Genomic DNA, 27594 nt, shown 5'->3' on the forward strand with positions numbered 1-27594 from the left:
TTTCATTTTTGCACCAAATGAACTGTTCAAGGGTCCGCTGTAGAATTTATTGCCTCTTTGTATGAACAAAATATAGGATTTTTCTCTACAAACTATTGTAGATAAATGTTGCTTGTGATGTAGGAGTAGCTGGTCAAGTTGGGCATTAATTTGGGGATTTTAATTTTGATTGTGAAATATGAGTGCATTCAAAGGAAGGTGCCCAAATTGTCTGTCAATATTCAAAGCATTCAGAGAAGTATGTTGTAGGCAAGGAGAAGGAAAAAAACGTGAATTAGGGGGATTTCAGGCAGTTAGTAAATTGATATAGTAGTTGCCTTGATGTTACTGTGTTAAATCTTTGCATTTTCCTCCTGATTTAGGTTTATGAACACCAAGATGGAAGCAAGTCCCTGAAGCTGGGAGACTTTGGCCTAGCAACAATTGTGGATGGACCTTTATATACTGTCTGTGGGACCCCAACATATGTAGCTCCAGAAATCATTGCTGAAACTGGGTAAATCCTTTCTAGTAATGATTCATTGATGTGTACACCAATGTTAGCACCAATGTGCCAGATAGGAATTCTTGCATTTAAGATTTCTGTGCTGCTTTTGCTTGGCCATGAGGCAGAATCACAGCTCATAGAAGAGTTTAGCTGGACAGGACTTACAGAGGCTATCTTGTCCCCACAGCTCAGAGCAGGGCCAGCTTTGGAGTTATATTAGGTTCTTCTGACAGCTGTTGCCCTCAAATTTCTCAGCTTAACACTGAGTTACTAACTAGCCATTTGCAACTATAAAAAAAAGTATTCTCTAAGCTGTCCACAGAGACTGCTAACTACCTGTCATTTAATTTTATTTCATTACCATGAACTGTCCTTTTTTATTCTGGTGTGTTCCACAGAGTAAATAACTGCTGGCCTGTGTCATCTTTGGAGGCTCCGTGTTGGTAGGCATCAATGTCTAACTCAAGGATACAGCACAACATCTTCTGTGCACTCCTACATTCTGATATAATGTGATTTTAAGATGTAATTGTAAAAATATTTGAAAGTGGAATTAGACTAAGTAGCTAGAACACAGAGAAAGTTCTGATGAGATGATATGGCATTATTAGTAATTCTGAAAATGTATCCTATGTTCTTGTACTGTAGTTCCCAGGAGTCCAATGTCTCTAATCATGTCTCTCATACTTTTAGATATGGCTTGAAGGTGGACATCTGGGCAGCGGGTGTCATTACTTACATCCTGCTCTGTGGTTTCCCTCCATTCCGTGGGTATGGACTGATCTATTCAACCATCCCTGTTCTGTAAATTGGTCCCTGTGCTGCTTTTTCATTAAGCACAGAGATTCCCACTGGAAAAAATGTATTTGCTCTTAGGGCTCCTTTTTTTTTCCCCATACTCTGCATAGTAGTTTACACAAACCCCATAAAATCACAGACATTGAAATCTATGAAATCTCTGTCTCATGTTAGTTTATTTTAGTTTTATCTCATTGCATTACAAAACAAGAGCCTCCAGTACAGGTTCTGTGTGCCTTTGCCTGAAATTTAAAATACACAGTGAAATAAGCATCTTCTTTCATGGACCAAATACAACGTATTTTTTGGTTGGTAAAAGGTAATTAAAATGTTAACCACTTAATAACTGGCTTAATAATGTCAGATCTTTTGTCCCCCTCAAAGCAATTGTAAAGTTGCTGGCAATACTAAAGACAAGCAGATTACCTCAGAAAGAGTTTACCGAATGCACTTTGTTTGATGATCTGACTATTCACATCCATGGTTGCATGCTTGGGGAAAATCAACTGCTTCCAAAAGTATGCTAAGGGATTGGCACTTAAAAACAGTTTCAAGAAGCCTATTGGAACCAGGTCTGGAAATAATTTCTTTGTGGGTTTTGTTGTTGTTTGTGTTTGGTTTTTACTTTACAGAAGTGGGGATGACCAAGAAGTACTTTTTGATCAGATTTTGATGGGACAGGTGGATTTTCCATCTCCATACTGGGACAATATTTCTGACTCTGCAAAGGTAGATAGTTATACATCTGCTTATATTGTTGATGGTGCTTCTCCAATATTATTGTCAGTGCTATTATCTAATGAATGTTGTTCTTTCACAGTGCTGTACTGAAGTGTTTCATACATCTCCTGATATACCTCTGAATTCCTCTGGGTCACCAATTACATGTTGTTTTATCACTGTCTCTTAGACTCCAGGTGGTTCTGAAATGGACCCTATCTCTGTATGTTGTTTCACACAAGGCTCACTAACAGCCTTTACTGACCAAGAAAAATTTTAATTAGCTTTGCTTAACCTACACTTCTCAGCTAGAAAGCTCTCTGGGACTGCACTTTGTATGTACTGATGATGGGGCCCAGGTACCAACCTGGAGCCTTTGAATATTATATAATAACATTATAGGGAGGCTGTTTTCCCCTTATTAATCTCATTAGATGATATATCTGTTGTTTCTTTTTGTCAAAGAACCAGGCCTCACATTGCCTATGACTCCTTATTTTCATCAGTTTAGTACAAAATACAGCCTTCTGTCCACCAGTTCATGGGCTGCACCTCTTGGCATGTGATACAACCAATAGAGCTTGAGAAGTTTTAAGACAGATACAATAATTTTCAATTACAGATCCTGATAGAGTTCATTACACTTGCAGAGCAGATTAAGTTTTTTAAGTCAGTACTGTGCTGCAGCAATAGCTTTAGTCACAGACCATCTAAGGATCTGATATTCACTGTTGTCATATGTATAAATATTTAGAGAGACAGAGATAGTACACAACTCTATGTAAAAAAACCAAATAAACCAAACCCATAGAACTAGTCATATCATGTTCCTGTAGGTAAGAGCTTAATTTCTGCCAGTTTACTTCTGTAGCCTATAAGGCAAATCCAGGCAAACTGTCTCCGTGTTTCTTTCAGTGTGACAGTGTTTTAATTAATCACAAAAAAATATAAACTATGGATTCATGCTAAGAAACTAGCATTCTACTTCATTAATCTCCACTCTAAAGGGAAGTGTGATCAGGACTAATATTTTAGCCTGTTAACTAAAGAGGTTAACAGGTCCTCTAAACTACATCATGGTGTTATAGGAGGGGTTTTTTTGCAGCATTTTAACGAGAAGTCTGCAAGTCCTTTGCCAATTGGTGCTCTCCTGTGAAACTCCTTTTTCCATAAAGTTTAGTCTGAAATTTTTGTTTAAGAGCACTAGCCTATTTTTTTCAACTTCTCCTTGTTACCAAGAATTATTAACTTTGGTCTTTGGTGGTTCCCCTTTTCTTGCTGTCTTGCCATTCTGTTTTCTGAACAGTTCACTCACCAGTGGAATTAGAGATGTGTTCATTTACATTCTAGTTGAATACAAGGTGATTGCAGAGGAAATCAGAAGTTTATGTGTTTGGGTTTTTTTAATATCTTCTGTTATACAAGAGCTTAAATTCTGGGTTTGCTGGGTTTTTTTCCCCCAGAGGATTTGGCTTTGTCTTAATGGGAAGCTAACCTAATTTCGTGTAACCCTCTGGGTTGTACATTATGCATTAAGTGCTTTTCTCTCAAATGATGGCTACAGAACTGCAACTCAGAACTGCCTTCTAGCTTTTCAGGTCCTGTTAGATACTGATTTAAAAGTTCAGCTTGAAGTGCAGCAGTTCATAGGTGGTTTAGTTTTTTAATGACCTAAATAAATTTCTGCAGTTGATAGTTCACTCTCTCATTGAGCTCTCTCACATAATCAGTTGGAAAATACTTCAGTATGTTAAATATTGATTTGTTCCTTAAAAATGTGCTTTAAAATTGACCCAATATTCAATTTCTCAGGAACTTATCACAATGATGCTTCAAGTAGATGTAGATCTGCGATTCTCAGCCTTGCAAGTTCTTGAGCACCCATGGGTTAATGTAAGTATTATCAGGCTCCTAGATGCTGCTTGTAATTCGGCACCGTTGAGCTCTTTTCTGTCAAGTCCTTTCCGTGTCCTTTTGGAGCCAGCACATTCTAAAAATACCACAGATTTTATGGGAAACAAGCTGGGTTACAGTCTGATTTAGTGTATCACACGTACCTTGAAGTATTCACTCTTTTATGCATGCTCAGCTACATTTTCTCTGGAATATTTTTGGGCCAGGTTTTCAACAAATCTCAACCACACACTTGACAAATTTATACCTCTAAAAATCAGCTTGTGGATTCAGTGACACATTTTGCTCTCCTAAAATCAGATGGACTTAAAAATCTGACAGTCATAATTAAGAGCTATTGAAATATAGTCCATAGTGTTAAGTCTACTTGATCCAGCATGAAACAGGGAAATGTTGAGAATCATATTTAGCTTGTGATGTTGAAATATACATATATTTATGTGCAGATATAACCACTGAATCTGAGTTACCATGAAATAGCTATTTATGTATCCTGGCTTATCTCTAAGTGACTGGACATTTGCCATAAAAGTGGTAAGCAGTGAGCTGGCATGTGGATAAATGTGGCAGAGAATAAAGAGATTCATCTTAAATTAATCTTGAGACAAGGACACTACCTAATATTTGTTAATTATTTCAGGCTATTTAATATGCCCTAAAGTGTCTGGATGATAAGCAGGAAAAACTGCAGGAAATCCAGATTCAAATTCAGAAGGGAAAATTGAGAAAAGAAATGCAATTGGGACAAGCAGGGAAAAAAATTAAAAGGGGAATATATAATGTTTTGTGTTGTTTGTTGCAAGTTCGAATGTGCAGTCCTCCCTGGAATACTATTTGGTCCCTCAGCTATACTCAAAATCTTTTTCTTACTAGTACACTAAACATTCAAATATACAGTAACCTCAAGTGTTAATCTGTTTTCTGAAAGTGTTCTTCATATATCCCAGAATAGTGGTGAACAGTTAAATGTTTACAAAGTATATACTTTGGTCTTGGAGGCTTCCTTATAGACCAAACTGTTCCTTTTTTTTTTTTTTTTTTTTTTTTTTTTCTTTCTTCCTTATTTTTATTTATTTATTTATAATTGTAAATCATTCTGGATATGTGTATGAAGAATAGAAGGATCCAGAAAAATGTCTGATGAAAACCTTTTCATTTTTAAGATGACATTCAAGCAGCAGAAACATTAATTTTCTTTGGTGCCAGGTGCTGTGCTTGGCCACAGTGTTCTGTCACAGTTTATAATGATTTCTGGGGACTGTGATGTCTTTCTGTCTCCATGGGATCAGGTCAGATGGGGATTTTTGGAACGATGCAGAAGAAGAGATGGAAGTGACCAATCAGAAGTTGCAGAGAGCCCTGGTCACCCGTGGTGTCCGTCTGCACTCTGCTGCTGAGGTTACTGAAATGCCACTTGATTACACCACACAAGGATGTGATCACTAATCTTTCTCATTTCTAAAAAAACACATTGGAACTGTTAATCTCCCCTCAGACACCAATTTTTTAATATTTTATTTTATTTTACTTTGGCTTCCATTATAGCATGATGTATTTTAGGGAACCATGTTGGAGAGATGTATTAGGAGAGATGCAGCTCTTTGTCAGTAACAGAATGGTGATGGTGTGCAGGTGACATTATCCCAGCCCTTACCAGTGCCTGCTGATGAGAAGAGACAGGGAAAGGGCCCAGGGGCTGAAGTCTTTGGACACTCCAGAGCTCCATTAACCTGAGGTCTGGTATTGAAGCATCCTGGCAAAATCATAGAATCATAGAATCATAGAATTGGCTGGGTTGTAAGGGACCTCATAGATCATCGAGTCCAACCCCAAGTCCTGGGTTTCTGTGCAGTAAATTACAATGTGGAGCACTTTTGCCAGGGAATGATGTAGAGGCCAAGTATAAGTGGATTCAAAAGCTAGTTTGATACATTTTTGGAGGATGTACTAGGGATGATGATCTACCGGTCTTTGTTAAATACAAAATTTCATAAACATTGAATACAGTGCACTGTTGGAAACAAGATACTCCAATTTACCTTTGGTCAAGCTCTGCTGCACTTCTTATGGTTTAATGCTGATTAGAATTCTTTGCAATCAAAACCTGTAGCAGTTCTGTTCATAAATAAGTGAAACAAATAATTCCATGACAGTTCTGTAATTTCTTCTTTTCTGTCCAACTGCTGCTTGTAGCAACTGAGTCAAATCAGTATTTTGTCTTCAGCAATATGCCAGCAGTAGTTCACAGCACGGATCAAAACCTTTTGAATTCTCCTATGTACCCTCCAGATATTTTTTTCTGGAAGGAGAAAGGCCAGCATTGGGACCAGTTCAGGAAAGTGTTTGATTGAGCACATTCCAAACGTCACTCCTATTTCAAGGCTTCGCACATGGAAATGTTTAATATTAGGCATAAAATTAAGTAGATGGCATTAAAATCCTAGTTCACTTCAGGAGAAATAAGAGCATGCATGAGTTGAAACAGTTGCTTAAATGCTTTCATGAAAAAAGACATTCCCCTGAAGTTGGTCTGGGGAGCACACAGTGGAAAGCCTAGCAGGGACAGATTGCTGGTGTATGGAGGCTGGTATGGTGTGTATGGTGTGTATGGTGTGTATGGTGTATGGATCTCACTGGTGTCAGATCCAACCTCACATCCCCACATCATCACCAGATTGAGCCGATGGGAGTCTGTCCTACCTGTACATCTCCCTGTACTTCATTTTTCCAGCTTCAGGGCAGGGATTTAATACACTCATCCCTGTTTATGAAGAGGTCTACTATGTGTCTTAATTACTTGAGCAGTTATTTGCAACTTTTGTAAAACACTGTCTTACTGAGAAGAAATGGCACATGGAGTTTTCACCCAATACTCTGTTTTCCCAGATAGCCTGTTGAAAAACTTTTCCATGACACCAAAATGCTAGACTTTCCCTTTTCTTATTTTGGTTTTGAACCTATTCATAGGGTGGTAAACTTGCAGCTAAAATGCTGGACAGGACAGCTGGCTTGAAAAGCAGGCATGTGTTTTTCTTTGACAGTTTTAAGAACCATTTTCTCTTCTTTGATCAAACCTTTGATAGAAGCGTCATAACTGCTTACACTGTATAAAACTATTTTGTAGATTGTAAATAGCCATTCTACTTTATAGCTGCTTACTATGTGATTACTTGGTAAATTGCTGAGATTCCTGGAATGTGCTTTGACATTTTCAGTAGGAGCCAACCCTCATTTCAGTTTCAGTTTTTGCTATAAAAATAGCTGGAATCCTCTTGGAAACTGCAAACTTATTATGGTCAGAGTCAGACCAGTAAAGCAGTTCTTCCAGTTCTGTCAATAATATCCCAGCTGTTTTCAATTCAAAAAACAAAACCTGAAAAGATGCTGGCTACGTGCCACTGCCACAGATGGAGATCTTGAATTCCAAATGCAATTCAGCAGCAGTTCCTTGCCCCCTCCATTTACTTTATTTGGATTTGTCTCTACAGAACATTTAGACCTGGAAACAAATCCATCAGTTTATACTTCCCGTACAGGGACCTCAGCTCTTTCCTTTACCTGCTCAAATTGTTTGCAAAACCAAAGAATTCTAAGAGAGTCTGGAAGTTTGCAGTCTGGTATTTGAAACATTGATGATATTGATAACCCGAGTTATGCTTTACAAGCTATTGAACAAACCTACTCTTGCCTTTTTGTATGAGTGGTAAATATTTCCTAATACAGCATTGAGCACGGAATGCTGCAAGGGATGGATTGCATTCTGCAAATCTTTTTCTGCTAAAATAATCAGTATAAAATGTGGTGTGTTGTTGCTGGAGGAAGAAGATGGCACACACCAGTCTAAAAAGAATCTGGGAAACTGGAGCTTTTACACATTTTTTTAGCCATGTCTGCTTTTGAAATTTGTGTGCAAAAGAAATTAATAACCAAGCTGTAACTAGTAATAAGCTGAACACTTACAAGGAAGTAAAATTAAAAAGACATTTCTTATTAGTAAGCTCGACTACTTTTGGTTACACTCCAGGACACTGCCCACAGAAAAATTTCCTGCAGCCCTTAAAGGAAACAGAGTCCAAAAGATTTTCCAGCTTTCTCAGACTTCCATTTGCTCTACTTTTCTTCTGTTATTTATATAATGACCTATTCCTCTGATGCTTTTAGACCTGGAAAGTGAAGCTCTTATGGCTGGCTTGTGAAATAGATCTGAGTGCTTCAGGGCACCAGTAGTCTGGGAATCCTGAACTTTCTTCCCTCTTTTCAACATTTCTTTTTTCTTTGAGTGGCAATGTCTCCTGCCTCAGACAGAAATGCAAATATCAAAACATTCTTTCTTAATTTCTCACATGTTGCCAAAATGCGCTGCCTCCCTCCCCCTCGTTATTTTATTTGATTATTTTATTTCTTGCAAATAGACCATGAAAGGTATTTTGTGGAGGCTGATAAAAAACTACATATCTTAAGATCCCAAGCAGTTTATGTCATCTGGGTGAAAATCCAAATTCTGGACTGGAGTCTTCAAACTGTTGAAGGATTTTGACTGCTCAGCTTCTGAGACACACTCAGGAAAACCTCTCTTTCAGGGAACCAGCAGTTAACATTTTCTGAAGGTCATGACCCTTTCAAGTTTCCAAAATCGACCACCAAAAATCACTAGTTATCTTTGAAACATCTTGGATCTTGTCCTGACTGCTAAAGCTTTGATGAAATTCCATGATCTTAACTGCAGGAAGTAGTTCCTGTACAAACATTAAAACAGGGGAAAGGAACAGTTAAGCTCTTTGGGGGCTGACATCCTTCCCATTACAGAAACTTGATGAAATTCTTGTCAGCAATGTTTAGCCTGTTCTCTAATTCTACGACTTACCCTGCTGATTCTGGTGAATCTGATGGGGTTTTTTCGCTTCTTGCCTTTTTACACTGCAGAGCAGCATGTTTTGTATGTGTAGTTAAACAGCTGTCATCTCTCACTCTCAGCATCTATTTATTTTATTGCTGGCTGAAGTAATTCCAGGAGTCAGCTAATATATATTAACTTGCTTATAAAGCACATTGGAATAAAAAAAAAAAAAATAATAAAAAAAAAGGTAACTAATTAACATCAAGTAGCACCAATCAATAGTGGTAACTAAATTTATTAACAATAGAGTAATTCCCATCTAAAAGCTGTAGCCCAAGCTATGTGTCTCTGGCACACTGCCACTGAAGCTATGGGTGTAGTGCTTCACCAATAAAATACTATCACAGTCTTGGTTATAATTGTCTTCTCCATAATTCAGTCTTATGACAAAAGGACATGAACATTTGGCAGGTTTTCATGTCAAGAAAGCCAATAGAGTGATTTCCCTCCTGTGCCCTTTCAGAGAAGAAGAGTTCAGAGTAGCTTTCTTCTGGGAAAGGCAAGGTCAGCAGAAAGCAGGTTATTTTTAGGGGTCAGATACCACTGAGCAGAGACTCCCTGGTGTTAGACAGTAATCAGCTACTGGGTTGTATTGTTTTGTTTTGTGTTTTGCAGCTGTGTGCACTTGACCACATTTTGCCATCTGAGACATTTTGTTAAGGGGTGAGTGAGGGATCTCTAAACACTAACTCCCCAAGATAAATAAATAACAAACCCTAACCAACCTCCCTAAAAATCCCATATGCTCACTCAACTCATGATTTACTGCAGGGACTCTGTAACTATTTCAGTGCACTTAGAAATGCTTCAAAGCAAGAAAAAGGTCTGTAACCTCTCTCTATTCTAATCTTGTCTCTTCATTCCCCTGTATTCTGCTAGGATTTCACTTAAGTGAATTTTTAAGAAAACTTTCAGCTCTTGCTAGATACACATATTATAAGGTATTAGATTGGAAGATCATTTAGATGGCCAGTGGAATCCTGCATGTTCTGGCTATTCTGTGTGCCTGAAATCCTGATCTTCTGGTAGCAGGGAAGTCTCAGTGAGCGTTGACTTTTTGTACTTTTTTTTAGGCCTAAAAAACTCCTTTTTTTTCTAAAAAGTTTTCTAAAACACTCCTTTCTTCTCTTGGGCTTGATTCAACCTGCTGTCTGGTATAAAAGTGCCAACTCCCTTCTTTCTGCTAGGGTTTTACTTCACTGTTGGGGCTGCCTTGAGTGTCTTGGTGCAGACAGCCAGGTTTGCTCTGGGAAGGGGGATGTCCTAGTAGAAAGGAGGCACCTCCCAGCCCATCTGCACAGCTTCTGGCCTGGAGCTCACACACAGCTGTCTTGCTTGGTGCTCACGACAGCAGAACATGTGTCTGCCTCTGCTTGGCCATGTAGTTGTGTGCCTGCTTTTACCTCAGGTTAGCTCAAGTTGAGAACATGTGTCTTTCAGCAAGGAGGAAGGGGCCACCCACAGCTGGCTCCAGCCCTTCTCTGCTTTCCCAGACAGTCTGTACCTCTGCCTCTCCTTTCCCCATAGCATCCCTGGCTTCTGTGCCTCAGCTTGGATGTCTCAGCTCCCACCTTGCCTCCTCACTGGCTGAACCATGGCTGGAACATTCATCCAACTCTGGAGTCCATGATTCTGTAACTTTTACAATGAGACAGAGACCTCACTGGTGTCTCACAGGGCTTTTGGAGATCCTTTCCTGTGTCCTACAAAAATTAGGTTTCTGGTTTTGGTAATCTCTTGGGATCTTTTTCACTTTTGAGGTCAGTAAGCTTAAATGTTGTGATGAGCAAAGAGAATCATAAATAGGTACCAATATTATCAGGCTTTGAAATATTAAGAGACCTAAAAATAACATGGCAGTGGTAGATAAGACATGGTAGAAAATTATAAAATTATTATAAAATTTATAATTATTATAAATTAACATTTACCAAGTTTGAGAGGAAGTTTTTTGGTAAACAAGAAGAAAAAAACTGGTTGATGACAAAATATGGTGTTCATCTTATCAAGTACCTTAAATATATTAATGGAGGCAGTGACTGACCTGTATTACATGACTAACTTTTTGGTAAACTTTTCTATATTGACAGGTGCTATCAGAATCACCTTTCAATTCCTTTATTTCACCTTTTCTCTCTAAAATTTTTTTTGCCTTTATTTCTCTGCAGGATGATGGCCTTCCAGAGAATGAACATCAGCTCTCAGTAGCTGGGAAGATCAAGAAGCATTTCAACACAGGCCCTAAGCCGAACAGCACAGCAGCTGGAGTTTCTGTCATAGCAGTAAGCATCTGAAATACATAGCTGAAACACTTCAATATGTGTCCACAAGACAGTGTGTGTTCAGGACATGCTACCAAAAGAAAGTAGAGAGGGTTAATAAGTACATAATTTTAACGTTTAATTGCTATAAATGTAGTTAGAGTGGTATTCTGCACAATTTCTCCATTGATTTCTCCTTGTGAGTCACATTGTTATTTCACAGCCCTAGAAGCTCTATGAGTAGCCACACTGTCACTTTTTAGCAGAAGATCAGTGGACCTAACTCAAATGTAGGTTCAATAATTTGCACTCTGGGATCACATTTTATTTGGCAGCAGAATCATCACATAGACTGGGGCCACGCAGAGGTTGTAGCAGGACAGCAGCACTTTAGAATGAGTAGAAGTTACTTCAAAACTGGAACAGAAAATCTGTATGGCATCCTGAGCTTCTCTGAAGACACCAGAGAGAGCTATGATTCCTCACTGCTACCTTCATAGCTGGTACAAGTTTAGACACTTCAGATTTATCTGAGCAGCAGCATTTTATGGTACTGCCACGTGCAAGCTGCTTCCCTTTAGGCAGAAGGACTTAAGTGGGTAGAGACTTCATGGAGCTCCTTGCTGCCTTCAGCCAGGTTGCAATTCCAGTCTAAGCATTCCAGGTTAGAATGTGTCAGAGCTTCTGAAGCCAAGCTTGACCAAACTTCTGACCAAGATGTACTGAGGTTTCAGTGGCATCCTCAGTGGACCATACGTGCCATGCATTTGTATTTTTTTCCCAATGATGTACACATGTGCTAGATACACATGCACACAGAATACATTCAGTGTGTTATGAATTTATTCATACTAATGCCATTGAATAGCAATATGCACATCCCTTACATTTTTGATACATCTGCCTGTGTTTGTAAGCTTTCATTTTTTTACTCATGGTAATGTTAACGCTTCAAATAGTCACTAAAAAAAGTGACACGTTAAACATAACCATTCCCATATCAGATTACTCAGTGCTCATTCCCAGCTTCCATAAATTACAGGTGGTGTGGCTGCACATGTACACTTGTACAGTTTCCACTTTCATGTTTCTCAGTTCAGCCCCTCCAGTGTGAGTTAAATCAGCCTGAAGGAAACTCAGCTCAGCACATGCAATCTGGCTCACAGGTGTGAACTGTTTGTGCAGCAAAATGGACACTCTCTCAAAGTTACTTGGCTTAAGTACTTAAAATTTCAAGCTGTGCCTTGCTCATATTGTTTCTTTATTCTTTCCAACCCTGAACGTCCTCAACATGGAAGCAAGTTGTTCCTCATGCTTTTCCCAGATTTTCTCAGTCATCAGCTAACATAGTCGGCATTTGTTTTTATGGTTTTGGTTTTTGGTTTGGTTTTTTTTTCATTTTTAAGCAATAATACTGCAACAACTCTCCCACAACTACAACATCACATACCCATTGCTCATCCGAAATGCAGGTATGTTCTGTACAGAATAAGTGAAAATGTGTTCCTTTCCAATGGACTGCCAGCACGCTTGTCCATGAGAATTACTGCTCAGAACCTCCATGCTAACAATTTCAAAGCTTAAAAGCAAGAATTGATGCCTCTGTCCTCATCCATCCCTTGCCTCCTTTTTCTTTTTAATTTCCCCACCTCCTTTTTTTTTTTTTTTTTTCTTTTCTTTTTTTTCTTTGCCCCAGTTTTCTGCTAAGGAATTATTTACAGTTTTATACTTGAGTAATGAAAAAGGCACTGTAGTGAATCTTTCCTCTGCAAAACATTACACCTCAGGAAAAATAATATGTATGTGTTTTATTATATTCTTGATGGCTTTTATTTACTTTTTAGCATTTGGAAACATAACAGATTATTTTAGTTATCACCTCTTTGTATGAAGATCATACTTTGTCATGATTAATCCTGCTACTTGGCCTATAAGGTAGAAATTTTAGAATATCTTCACAGAAGTCAGGAGGTGGTTTGGTTAGCTTGTGTCAATTATTTTATAACATCTTGGAAGAGGTGGGGAAGTAGAGACCTCTTTAGTGTTTTTTTAATGTTCCGGAAAGATAGTTAATTTTAGTTTTACAAACAAATTACTTTTATTTTCCACAAAACTAATCTAATAAGCAAAACAAATCCAAAAGCAGAATAACAAAGCCTTTGACATTTGTTTCTGCATTTGAAAGCATATTTAATGTTTATTTGACATGAACATCATCAGAAATTTACATTTGGAAATCTTCCTTTAACTGTGCAGTTTCAAATATCATCTTACTAATGAAGCCTGCTCTACATTTAGAATTTTTAAAGTATGTACAGATCCTCTTAACATATTGTTCATCACTACAGATGTGCATTAAGAATCTTTTCTACAAAAATACTGTTTCATTGTGCATGCCTTTATGTTTGCTGTAACTTTTTGAGAGAGTGCTTGTGTACATAATATATGGAGTTGTCTTCTATATGTTATGACACATTTGTGCTTGTGTGTTTTAATGTGTTAATATGTGCATATATTTACATAGTAAGCTTATACATAGTTATACATAGTATAAAAGATAAATATTAGCATTATTTTGGGTTTTATAACTCTATTCTAGCACAAAGATAGCTAATCTGTGGTATTTAGTCCTCAATTTGTCCTCAAACTGGTATGATATTATATGGCTGTTTCCTTCAGTAAAGGAGAAGTAACACACCTCAGAGATCTCAAGCAGTATTTATCATATGCACCAATTAAAACTGTAATATGAAAACTAAATTCCCAAATACATGGGCTTGGCCAACTTGACTGCAAGGAAGTTTGAAGTCACATGTGTTTTACATACATCTACTGTGGCTACTGCTTCCTTCAGCAATGTCCAAATGTCTTGTATTGACTCGTCTGGTCTGCTTTGTTGAGGTGCTAAATCCTCAGTAAAAGTTGGCTCTGACCATTCAGGGCAGAAACATCCTAAATGTTCTCATGCATGTGTCCAGACTTCAAGTTTTTCCACATTTGAAAGGATATTTCACTTTGGACAAACTACCATAATTAACTTGTTGTTCATGCCTAGCAAAGTAGTTCCTTTGCTGATATAGAGGAAGGTGATTCCTCAATCAAAATTAACTATACAGGCAAAGGGAGTTTTCTGTTGATACATTCACCTATCATTAAACGTTCTGCCAGCATAACCATGTCAGCTGGGAAAAAAATCCCTTAAATCAACATTGCTTTGCCAGCAAAACTTTAATTGGAGAGATAGATTTTCAAACAGATAGAGATTTAAAAGGTCCCTAAAAAGCACTGCTTGCTGATAGGAGAGTATGTAGAAGACAGATCACTTGCCCTGCTCTTAAACTCTTGTCATAGGCATTGACTACAGGTTTCTGTAGGACACAGAGGCTGGGCTAGTGCCCCTGGGTCTGCGCCAATAGTGGTTGCTTTGCTGTTAATCATGTGCCAAAATATTTGTGGGATTGGGTTTCTCCTGCAGCTTTCCAGCAGGAACAGTATTTCATAGCTCCTTGATGGTGTTTATAAAAGCTACTACTGCAGTAAAAACATAAAACCAGACTGTTACTAAATAGTTATCATTTGGGAATGGATTTTTTTCTTCTTGGTTCACCAAGGATTTCATCCCATACTTTTTTTTTTGCCACAAAACAATACCTTGTGGCTGTACCCTCTGGGCTTTAGTGGCAGTGGCAAAAGCAACCAAGAGCCAAAATAATTTTTAAAGAATACTTCTGTGATCCAGAGGTGTGCTATAATTCCATATAGGAAGTGAGCATGATTTAATCTGTGTCTTGTCTGAAGTGATAAAGCTTTGCCTGTACATTGTCACTTTTGTGCTTGTATTTTTCCCATTGTTGAGACAGAGGAAAAGACTAATGATAGCGTTCTGGTAGGGTTGTATGAGGTCTTCATCTCTACAATGGGAGTAAACTCCAGCTGGAGACTTGCAGGAATCAAGTAGGACAGGAAAAGAGAGAAGCTGGTCAGGAAGGAGAGTCCCCCCTGGGCTGGGGACAGCAGCACGGGGCTGCTGCTTGCACCCCAGTACGTGGAAGGCAGCAGATGGGTGCTTGCTCCCCCGTTCTGCCAATGTCAAAATATAAGATTACAAAATCCAAGTGCCATTTTTAGCGGTGGGATTTCTCAGGTAGTGTGGAAGAGGCCAGGTTTAGCCGGTGAGTTTTGCTCAGCTTAAAGATGAGCCCATGTCTTGGGTGTCCCTTCCCACCCATTGTCTGTGCTCACCGGGGTTCATGGTCCACAGGCGGCTTCCCCATGGCAGGATTTCCACGCCTACCAAATCGCTTCAAATCGTGTTAGGAAGCAATTCTCACGATTTTCTCTATATTAGTTTTAAACTATTCGATTTCAGGGCAATATTTTTTACCTGCTTTTTAAGAAAACAGCCCTTTTGTGTATTTTACGTGCAGCATAGGAGGAAGCCAGTAGATGGCAATAGCAGACCAGTGTAGGTAAGCTAACAGAACACTGGGAACAAGGTTCTCGTGGTTTTAAGCAGGAAACGTCCTTTAAATAATTGTAAATAAGATGAAAGCGGTATTGTTTTAACAAAATGGAATAAATTATTAAATTCTACACTTGGAGGGAAGTCATCAAGAAAAATTTAAGTTTGCAGTTAGCTCCTAGCTAGCCTTGAAGTGGTTGATATCTAGAAATGTGTTGAGCTGCTTTTCTGAATTTAGAATTAGACTCTGTCATCAGTATTGGAAATATATTCCATGCTCTTACTGAAGCACAAAATGGCTTTTTCTCCTTATAGGACAAAATGTGAAAATCATCACAACTAACAGTTTTAAAGCAGGCAGAATGTCTCCCTCAAGATATTTTCCCCTAAAATTTTAACACAGCTAAATGGTGTCTCCACTGTCTGTTAGTGCAGCACAGAAGGATTAGAGAAAACAACACATTTTCTTTGTTCCTATGCACATGATTCTGCTAATGACAAACTAAACTCAAAAGATCTGTAATTCCTTAAGTAATATCATGAGCACACTTTCCTGGACACAATGTTATTTTCTATTTTGAATTTAATTGGTGCAATTTTAAACCAAACAGTTTTGTACTGTTATCTTTTTGAGCATGAGGTGTAAGCTGAAATGATAAACAATGTTATTCATGGCTCTGAGTAGTCCAACTCTCCAAGGTTAACGCATTTTTAGAAATGAATTACCATGATTGATGGGGTATCAAAACCTGATTCTTTTCATCTTTACACATTCCATGATTATGAAGCAGTCTAATTTAAGCCTTGTGTAGTCTGTCTAGCCTGCTCCTTGTGATGGTTGCACTGCACTTTTTTTTAAAATTACCAAACCTCTCGGTTTAATTGCATAAGATAATTTTCCATTACTGGTATGTGCAACTTAAAAGGGCACTTCTGTCATTGGAGGTAACAAGATATTTGTCAGACTTTCAAATGAATGCATTATGCATTAAGTAACCTATTTCACAAACTCCATTTTAGTTTGAATAAAATGGCTTCTAATTTAGCAAGACTGAAACTAGAGTTAGTATCTTTTTCTCTTATTTCTTTACCTTTTTTCTTTTTCTTTTTCGTCTCCAATACGTAGCTTTAGGATGTTAGTTAAGTGCCTTCTGAAAAGAGTATATATGCACTAAATAAGGAACAGCTTGCTCTGGAGTCTGAATTCTTTAGCCTAATGTTGATCCACTGAGTTGCCCCATTTCTCTCTGCTCAGCTGGACCACGGGTTTACCATCAAGAGATCAGGGTCTTTGGACTACTACCAACAACCAGGAATGTATTGGATAAGGTATGAGATGGTGCAGCGCCAACAGTCAGTGTTTCCATGGCAACGTGCTGGCAGTCTCCATTAACCAGTTCCTTCAGTGGATAAACATGCTTTTTGATTTGTTATCCGGTCCATATGCTGCTTTATCAGTTTCGTTTTAATCTTGATTGAGATGCCACGCCCCCTCATTCCCTTTCTTCACCCATCCCTCACACCCACATCGCCAGCTTTCTCCTCATTGCACATGCTCAGTCTCAATCTCCCTGTAGTTAAAAGGACAGTGTATACAGAAAATCGACCAGATATGCTGAGGTACCCCCTTCCCCCTCCCTATTGCTTGTTAAGGCATCTGCTTCCCCTGCGCTCCTGGTTTGAAACACGTGGAGCAGCAACAGGCTCTCAGCATATATCTTCCTTTTTCCACGCGAGACGTGGAGCTATATACTGTCATTTTAAACCCACTTAAGCACAATCCTTACCTTAGATTGAACAATGCATTTACATAACCCAGTCTGTAGAAACTCTCCCGAGTTGAATGAAATAGAATGCATTGTATGTGCCGGTGAGCTTGTGTTTCTAACAATGCATTCTTTATCTTTTCTTTTTAAAGCCCTTCCGATACCTATTTATTTTGATTTTATTTTTATTATTTTTTTTTTTAATATTGCATGAGTCTTTTGAGTATATTTTTCTTCGTTGTGTGACTGTGCCAGGGTTGTCGTTAGCTGGCGTCACCTGTACGATAAAACGGGAGTCTGGGAGGGAGGGGGTTATTCTGGAATGGGGGCAAGGAGGGATCCAGGTCTGATAGCCCACGGGAGGCCTGTGCACCTCCTCAATCAATTCAGAGCCCTGGAATTTCCATCAAGTGGCTATTTGCTGGCTTTTTCCCTTCTTATTACTCACAAGATCGCATTTTGAGAGCTGGAGAAATTTTTATAAGTTTCGTGCTAAACCTGTGTTTTCCAGCAGTTCAGTGACTGAAGCCTTTAAAAACTCATCTGTGAGCTATTTGGAAAAACTCAGCAAATTAGCCGAATTAGCAAAACAGCAGAGATGGTCACTGCAAGTGTTTCCAGTCCAGTAAAACTCTCACCCTGGATCAGTTTACTGAGCACATGGCTTAGACTACAGCACAGTTTCCCTATAGCAGTTCCCTGAACACACACTGAGGGTTGAGTAGATTCTGATATGGATGTTCTGGGGAAAGCAAAGAAAAATTATAAAAACATGCCACTTTTCAGGTAAAAAGGTAGACAAGCAGTTCCCATGCATCAGCTGAATGCTGGCTAGCAAGAACTGGGGAACACTCAATGCAAATCTGTAGCTATGTCTGTAATTGCAGCCTATGACACTTGTGTTGGTGGCTAAAATCCCTCCGAGACCTTGAGGACACAGAAAATCTGCTTGGTCTGTCTTGTCACTTGGCATCACACTTTGCAGGTTCTGAAAGAGCTGACTGGCATCAGCCCAGTAACTCTGCTTTTTGGTTTTGAAGAAGGAAGGAATGAGTGCGCAGTTTTAGATCAATGTAGGTTTTATAGTATTAGAGGGATTTTTCTTTTCCACTTAGGAAGGAAAGATGGTGTTTTGTGTTAAGCAGGACTTTGTCAAATAGTTGCAAATTTAATGCCTCCTCTGTAAAGCAGAGGGAAGATCAGAGCTTTGTTTATCTTCCCGGAGTTTAATTGCTGTTCATGATCAGTTTAGCCTCCCTCTCTGCTGTCCTGTTTTGCACCAAAAAATAAGAAATTTGTCTTTTCATTTGCTATACACAGTTATTAGATCTTTTAAAACCCCAACATCAGGGGGAGCAGACCACCAGGAATAGGAACTTGTGACAAAAGCATCCCCTATCAGATTGGCCTTGACTCAGTTTAACTGCATAGCCCAGATTTTGAAACAAACCATATGCATTTTGAGAAGTAGGGGAGAAGACTCTAACTCTGAAACCTGGTAAATAAATAAAAGCTATTAACAGAAATTAATAATAAAACAAACAAACAAACAAAAAAACCCATTTGACTAAAGCAGTAGTAATGGCTGCCATAGGCATACAAAATGACACATCCCTGAATAATGGGCTGGAGCAGATGGGCGATAATCTCTCTTATTCATACATAAACTGCTCTGTTTTCCAGCTGGGGGCAGTAACAACAATGTTTATAATTAGTGCTTTCTAAACAGAGCACCTAGTGTGGAAAGGCAAACTGGGAGAGCAGGGCTCCTAACGTAGATGCTTAATTAGGAAATTCTCTAACAGGGGGGACCTCCACAAGCACTGCCCTGTGTTTGCTCCCCTTTCATCTCCGGAAAGAAAGTAACTGCTGTAGTGACCAACATTTTAGTCTTAATAAAACCATTTCGACTTATCAAGTGATTATTTTTCAGTAGTAAGTGCAAAATGCAAAGCATATGAAAAGGTTCATCAAGTCCCGTCAATAAAACAGTTAATGTATCCCAGACCAGTGAAAATAAAACTGAATTCACAAGTGCATCGAAAAATGAAAGCAGGTCCTAAGGAAAATGTAATACTCCCTTTGTTAGTGTTAAACTATTCATTTCTTCTCTGCTCCTTTGATCATTTTCATCCCTAGTTTCTAGCAGTCCTCTAAAACATCTTTTTAAATGGAACTATTTCTTCCTTCAATCAACCAGAAAACCTCCTTTCTCTAACTAGAAGACTTTCCTGTTCCAAGTGCCTCACAGTCCTAATTTTCTGAGCGCTCATTCTGCATCATGTTTTATTCCATTTCAGTAAAATAATGTGCTATTAAAATTCAACAAACCTTACATACAGTAGTGCTTGTTTTAGCAGGTATGAGATGTAATACCTGGACAGTCTTACAGGGTTCCTCAAATATGAGCATGAGAAAAAACACAGGGGCCAAATCAGTAATATCATCTGGCCAGTTTTAAAAGGCTGCTGTCGGAACATCAGCCTTGCAATCAGAAGTGCAGAAAAGGCCAAAACGTGTTCAGCAGGCAATGACATCTGGAGGTCCCTGTTAAATGACTGCAATCTGCACTGCCCCAGGCTGGTGAAAATTATTGTTCTTGAGAGCCAGGAAAGCCAGCCTTGGTGTAGCTGGGTAATGCCTGTGCTGCAATCTCATCTTCATTCACCACAAGTTACCATTGTCGACTCAAGTCTGACAAAGCACCCATCACCCATCCTGTAGTAGAGGTACTATTTCTGGGATTTATTTATTTTTTTAATCCAAGGGTAGCCAGTTCTCTGGCAGATCTCTTTGTAAAAGCAATCTCGTATAATTTTCCTGCTACTGAAGTTTAGCAACAGTGGCTACAAAAGTCTACAAGGCACCTGCATGGTACTTCAGAAATGCTATAACTTTTAGATTTACTTTCTTATAAGGAACTTTCCTTCAAGATGTAGTTAACTGAAGCTATTGAAATGTTTGTGTGACTCAGGTTTTTTGGCTTTTTTGTAATTAAGCCAGAATGTTAAGGATGATAGTATTTTGGAGCCTTCTCTTTAGCCCCAAGTGTTTCAATGTCTGGTCTGCAGCCTCTTTAGCTGGTTTACCTGTGCCTCCTCGTGGCAGTGCATCATGAAGGCAAAACTTTGCATAACCTACCAATATTTTCTTTGACCCTGAACTTTCTTACCAGTTCTGCTTTATGTCTGAATCTTAACATTATTTTAACCTGCTACTGAAAGAATGGCCTGACTTTTCTGCCTTTTCTGAGATGAGGAACAGAGTGAGTGTATCTAACATAAAATACTAGTAGAAAACATTTGTATATTTAGTATTGTATATAAGATTAGTATAAATGTTATTGTATATTATTATTATTATAGACACATACACTATATAAAAGCCAAAGGAAAAAATAAAACCCAGGAAATGTATTGGAAAGTCATTAATGATATTATCTGTGTAATGACAATAGCAAGATGAGTTACATTGGATGCTTAATGAAATCATCAGTCCAGTCAATATTGGATTTTTAAAATACAGTCTCACTGTCATGGTTAAAAAGTACTCTAATGCCCATAGTTCCATCCTCTGTGTTTGGCTCCCAATTCCCATTATTTTTCATCTGTTGAGTTACACCTGTCTCAAGGGGATACCATACACTTTTGAGTCAAAAGTTATGGCCAGATATCTTGATAATGGACATGGGAGTTGAGAATCAGGCATGCTATCTATAAAGTGCCATTTTTAAGACCATAAAACCCTCTATAAGCTGGATATTGGTAAAAAACAAGCAAACATCTAAACTCACTTAAAATCTCTTCTCTGGCTCTTTGACTAAGAAACGCACAACTGATTACCAAACTATATATAAAATTCACCCATGCAAACAATTTGGCACTGTCTTCCATGCGTAATTGAAGCCAACTGAGGAATCAAATCTCTAAAAAGGGGGGATATCAAAGAGTAAACACAAACTTAAATATAGCAATATGAATTCAGCATTTATAGATGTAGAACACTTGTCTTTGTATTCACTCACGAGTACGGTACAAAGCATACATCCAATTGATTTGTGTTTTTTTTTCTTTTTGACCTTCATTTTAACTAAATTCCATGCTAGAAGTTACATGGAGTGCTAAAGCAGTGGCCTTTTGTATTTGGAGGACTAGGTTCAAATCCACTCGATTAGTCTGTTCCCTCGATGTGGTCATTTGCACATCTCCAAATCACCGTGTAACTTGACTTACTTAGAGCTTGTGCCTCAGGGGATAAAACTAACATGTGTCTTTCACTCCTGGACTGATGTGCATTACTAAGTTTGACATACTCTCCAAAAACTGTCTTCAGTCATGAATCAATCATATATATATATATATATATATATACACACATATATATATATATATATATAAAATCTGAGAAACCCATGGAAAAAAAAAAAAAAAGGTAAGACTGAAGGGCTGCCTGGCTTGTGCCACGAGCATTGTTCAATGGTCATTTTTATAGTAGGGATAGCAGCCATTATATATTTCAACATTTTGAGGTCACTAACCAGAAGCTTAGGGAAACAGGATAAAATTACCCAGGTGAGAATATGTGCATATACATGCATGTATATAAAAGAATGCACTGGAAGAAAAATACCAGTGTTTCAATACATAATTCCACACACTAAACAAAGCATCATGAAAATTGCAAACAAATTGCAAATATGCTCCTGCAGAAGGAAAGCAGGTGAAGGGAAGGTTTTCTGAGATTAATGTGTGAACAGCTGCATCCCCAGTTCAGTCTCGTGGCTGGTATGAATAATGGATGGGCTAAGAGGCAAAATGCACAATAATGTTCTTTTATTAATGAAATGAATATCTATCTATATTTCGTGGCCAGCAGTAAATTAAGACAAGTGAAAAGAAAAAGTCACCGCTCACATTCCTAAAATGCAGTTACTTCAATCTAATAATTACTGACCTGACAGAGAATATCACCCCACAGCTAAAATATGGTGCTTCCCACTGCAAAGCCAACATACATATCAAAGCATTTGTAGTTTTTGAATAGCTGTTCATAAACACAGAGTTCAATGTTTTCCAAGAAAAAAGAATTTGCATGGCTCAGGAGTCCTGTAACATCAAGCCACAAAAACCAGAGAGAAGTTGCCCTGTGGCAAAATCCTGGAAAAATGCTAGCTGCACCTTGGTGTATAGGTGACAGAGACAATGATCTTAAAATAATGCTCCATTTCTTCACATTAAATGCCTTTCAAAAAATGTCTGGTTAACCATTTGGTACCTGGTGTCAAGTTTACTAAATGTTGATGCAAAATATATTAATGCTTAAAGAAGTGCTTCAGACCCATCAGAACCAAACTAAATAGAAGCAATCAACTTATCTGATGCTGGATAAGAAGCTCTACATTTCATCATATGGATGGTAAGAGGACAGCCATGTATCTTGAATAAGAATGCTATCCTTACATTTTAGTTGCCATCACTATCAAATAATGCTCAAATTCCTCACTCTCTCACCTCCAGCCTGGGGAGAAAAAAAAAAAAAAAAAAAAAAAGTCAAAATGTGATAATGAAAATCTGGGATTCGCAGCCCTGCGAAGCATAAGTGCACTTCAGATCCCCTGATTATTTACTGAAAGAGTAGCTTTAAGTAGAAATGCCCTGGAAATCCATAATGGACTGGTTCATGCGCCAGCAAACAACCCAGCTGAATTTTAGATGAAATAATAAATCTATTACACCAAAGCAATGTGTAAGAGGGGCCTTTGTTACAAAAGCAGTAATAATAATGGAAAAGCTGACTTTTGGAATATGCCCACATGCACAAGGGGGTGAAAATTGCACTTACAAAACATATGCAGTCATTATTCAAATGTATTTTACCATCTCCCCTGAATTCTAAATAATTAATCCATCATATTTTACAATTCTTTAGAGGTAAAGAAACAACTGTGACCTCGTTAAATGAAAACCAGCATTTATGCTGAATGTAGAGTGACCATGCTGCCTGGAAATGTAATAGACACTTGAAGGGCACAAAACCATCATAACAGTGAGCAGAATAAACCCAGAATAAGTTCTGTAGGGCTTGTGAGTGCTTTGTTTGTGGTCAGAACTGATCCTTTTTGTCGTTCTGACATGTTAAACACTAGATGTTAGAATACAGTCTGTGTGTTTTGGCTTTCAGTAGATAAATAATCCCTTCTTTGGCTCTCTGTGACTTTATAAATTTTTATTTGATAATCTCTTTGAGTGAGAAAGACTCTGATTGTCTCTCAGCCCAGGAGAGTAACCACAATAATGCCACTGAATCTACAAGCATAGCTTTATAAAGAGCAATTTAGATAAAATTCAAGAAAGACTTGTGATAAAAATGTAAAGAAAAACATAGTCTCAAGGTATCTCAGGAAGTTTCCGAAAGGTTTAGAAGCCAGAAATATTTGGTCCTACAAACTACAGCATAAGGTGCTACATTAGGTGAGATGATGAGGTTTTTTGGAATCACAGAATCATTTTGGTTGGAAAAGAGCTTGAAGAGGATCAAGTCCAGCCACTAACCCAGCACATTTCCAAGTCCAGCACTAAGCACACCATCTACACATCTTTTAAATACATCTCACTTTAAATATCTCTTACTTAACCTTTTTGACTACTGAGGTAGGAAGTGCCTTTATGTATGTTTAACCAGAAGTCCTGAAAGGTTTCCCAAATATTGTAGAAAAGCCAGACCTTAGGGCTTATTTTTAAAGACATCCTTAAAACAAGTGTCCTGATGTTTAATTATTTATTAACTAATTACTAATTAGTTTTGTAGTTTCATAATTTTGTCCTTTAAAAAAAAGCAATAACCTGGGCTAATTTTGCAAAAGAATCTTTTATTCAAAAGTATTCACTTCTGTGTAACTTCTCTAATTTTGAAAACCTTCAGTTTTACATACACATTCACAATTCTCATGTATCAGGTTTTAAAATTAAATTTTGACATTAATACAAATATTTTTATTTATTCAAGTAGAAATGTTTAACTTTCTCAGAGTATCTGTTACCACAGGCTGATGTGATGTGGTTGAAACTTTAAATAAATTCTTATTTCCTGTAAGCATCAAAAAGTCTTTTAAATGGAAATCTGTATTTTATAGAATGGTAATATACACCATTCTTTCCAATTTTCACACAGAATTACATGCTGTATGCAGCTTATTCAATGTGTTTAAAAGATCTAGGTATTCTTCTGTTTGGCATTAAAAAAGAATCAACTGAATTAGTTCAAGGCTAAAAAAAAGTAGAAGGCATTGAAAATACTAATTAGAGCTCTAACACAAAAGATTAGCAATAAACAAAGAAATTCGCAACAGATGAGAAGTGTTGGCTTTTGCACAAATATTATTTAAAACCAGGGGTGAACTTAGCTAACAATTATTTTACCCCTTTAAGGTAGTGCTGCGTAGGTTCTAGACACAAAAATAATAGTTCAGCAATTTAGTTCAACTAAATCCATTTGCTATAGTTGCTCTGTACTCTTGTCCATCTTTCTGTCTCTATTACATCATTATTGAATGCTGATTGCATTATTTTGGAGCAGGGAATGCTATAATGCTATTCTGCACTGGTATGATGGATTTAGTTTTCATTTTGTTCTCAAAAGTATGATGGCTATAAATACATCTCTTTTCCTGTGAGGCTCACACTATAACTGGTAAATTTTCTAGAGAAATCGGTCATGTATATCTCAAGTATAAACAAAAATCCTACAAACAGAATAACCTTTTAGCTATGTACCTATAAACTGAGATTTTCATAGTAGGGACAACTTTTACAAGGCGTAGCAGTTAAACTATTTAGTTCTCAACGTTATCTTTGCCTCCAGTGCCATGAGCAGATAGATATTGGTTTGCATTTTGTACATCATCTTACAAGCTACCTGCCTTTTCCTGTTTTATTTTTCCTCAAAAAAGTCACAGGCCAGGTTTTAAGAAGGCAGCCCTGCTTCAGAGGGCAGTTAGCTATGTGTCAAAGTGCTCTTGCTGAATCAAGGCCATCCTGTTGAACTTGTAATTTTACTGAGATTTCAGGGACGGCAGTCTAATAAACTGTAGTCAAGAAAACAGCAAAACCCAGTCCCATACTTGAAATCACTGGCCAGATTTGGGCTGTTCTTACCTGGACTGCAGTTTCTCCTTGTAAATGTGCCAGACCAAGCAGAAGAAGAGATGTGTCTAGAAGTCACAGCTATTGTATTAAAACCTCCACTCTCAACAGTGTCAGAAACTGATCGAAATATAATGCCCATCAAGTAAACTCTCTTTCCACCATTTCTAGATACTCTAGATAGTCCTAAATAAAATTAGTGGAGTATTTAATTTGATAGACCTTGGTTAACAGGACGAGACAGGGTGTTCAGGCTAAACGGGTCTTTCCGTCAGAGCTCTTCAGCGTTCTCCCTAAGAACATCCATTGAGCTGCATGAGGAGGTGTCAAAGAGTTGGAGTAGCTCCCTTCAGTGTTTATTTTTCTCTCTTGTCTGACAACTTCATCACAATCCATCTTTGTTAGCCGATTGCACTGACTTGAACACGGGTGAGTGTGTATCAGCCTTCATTAGGTCAAATCAAAGACAAGCTTACATCTCTGCCCTGCCTGTAGGAACAGATTTATACTTTGAGAGGAGTGGGGGGGAGGCCTTTTGATATTTGGCTTGAAATTTGAATCTATTAAAGGATGAAATTAATAGTATCCAGAAGTAGAACATATGGCATCCATATATATGGTACTGTGTCTGCTTGATGATGTCACACTAGCTCTTAAGGTTTGGGAAATGGACTTCTTAAAGCATTTTGCTCTGTTGTGGGCTCAACCTTTCAGACCTGCCTGAGACAGAACAGGCTTAATTTGGTCTGAACATTTATTATCCCTGGTGTTTGCAGGCCACATAAAAACTCATGGTTTTCATTAGCTTTGCATTTCACACACAGCCTAATTTCATTTATTCTTATTTTATGCCCCTGCCAGACCACCGCTCTTGATAAGGAGAGGCAGGTTTTCCGACGAAGACGCCACCAGGATGTGAGGGGACATTATAAGGCACAGCAAGCTCCACCTGAACTCAACTCCGAATCGGAAGACTATTCACCAAGTTCATCCGAGACTGTTCGCTCACCTAACTCACCCTTTTAATAAAACACTTTTACTCAAAAGTCTTGGCTTTAACCCTTTGAGATCCCGAAAAACCTTCAGACCTCTGTGAAGTGGTTACAGCTGATGTATCCAGCAGTAAATGATGGAATGGTGGAACACAAAAGGGTGCTCACAGAATCTTTGTAAGCATAATTTCCTAATCGATTGAAATACTTGTTCTCTGTTTAGATTGTAACTTGCTGCTAATATGATCCTCAAAGGGTTAAGGCTATTTTGCTTTTTTTATTTAAAGATAGAAGCAGTGAATGTTTTCATCAGTGAAGCTAGGAACTGCAGTATGTAATTTTAGCACATGTTAACCCTCTGAGTAAACGATCAGCTTAAATCCTGACAACCCACATTAGGGCTTTATTCTGGCTTTTTTGCTTTTATACGCACATATCTTTTATAGTACCCTCAAGTTCTTTGACTGTTTCTGGCCAAAATGATAGAAAACACACTATTGCTTAGGGGTTACAAATGCGGGCTTTGAAAATGAAAATAAAATTAAGCAGTATATTCTCTAGCAGTTTGTTCTAAACCTGCATTGTACTTCCAAGGTGAGTGACTGTGTTGGAGAATACTATGCACTCTAAATGGGAAGTTCAGTTTAGGGCAGCCTCAGAGTTTATAGAAAATGACATGATGATGGCCAGAAAAGGTTGCTTCCATATCGTTTGCTGCTAATGACAGTGCAGAGTCTTGGGAAATGGCTTGAGGACACGTTCTGTCATGTAATGGTATGTAATGATCTAGTTGAGAAGTTCCTGGTTCCTTTGCCTCACATTCAGAAATGTACAGGCATCCTCTCAGCATGACCTGGTTATTCTGGGAGAGTCACTTTTAAAGAATAACATTGATGAAAATTAATCTTAAAATAGCTTGAGTGCTTTTAAATCGGGGAGAAGTCATTTGATATATATGTAAAGCCTCAACTGAATTGGCGAAAATTTTGTCTTAGAATGGAACTAAAAGATTCACCACTTCTATTTGTAATATTTAATAAAATTGACATTTACACAGACTAAACATATTTCTGGTTTGTTAAAACTTCAGCACAGCATTATAGCATGTTATTTAGCCATTATCCTAGAGCTGGCTACCAGAGAAATACTATGCTTT

At 38.0% G+C, this 27594-nt stretch overlaps 1 protein-coding gene across 1 annotated transcript in view; it reads left to right on the forward strand.

Annotated features, from left to right (window-relative positions):
• Positions 1-26450, forward strand: part of DCLK1 (doublecortin like kinase 1) — a 234182-nt gene extending 207732 nt beyond the window's left edge. The window contains exons 12-18 of the mRNA XM_030447097.1: positions 363-496; positions 1181-1258; positions 1918-2014; positions 3818-3898; positions 10985-11098; positions 16795-16868; positions 26308-26450. Coding sequence (XP_030302957.1) covers positions 363-496; positions 1181-1258; positions 1918-2014; positions 3818-3898; positions 10985-11098; positions 16795-16868; positions 26308-26365 — 636 coding nt within the window. The 3' untranslated portion in view covers positions 26366-26450. The remainder of the gene's footprint in view (positions 1-362; positions 497-1180; positions 1259-1917; positions 2015-3817; positions 3899-10984; positions 11099-16794; positions 16869-26307) is intronic.
• The last annotated feature ends 1144 nt before the right edge of the window (positions 26451-27594 follow it).

The sequence above is a fragment of the Calypte anna genome, chromosome 1 (genome assembly GCF_003957555.1).
Source record: "Calypte anna isolate BGI_N300 chromosome 1, bCalAnn1_v1.p, whole genome shotgun sequence".
Taxonomy (NCBI): Eukaryota; Metazoa; Chordata; class Aves; order Apodiformes; family Trochilidae; genus Calypte; species Calypte anna.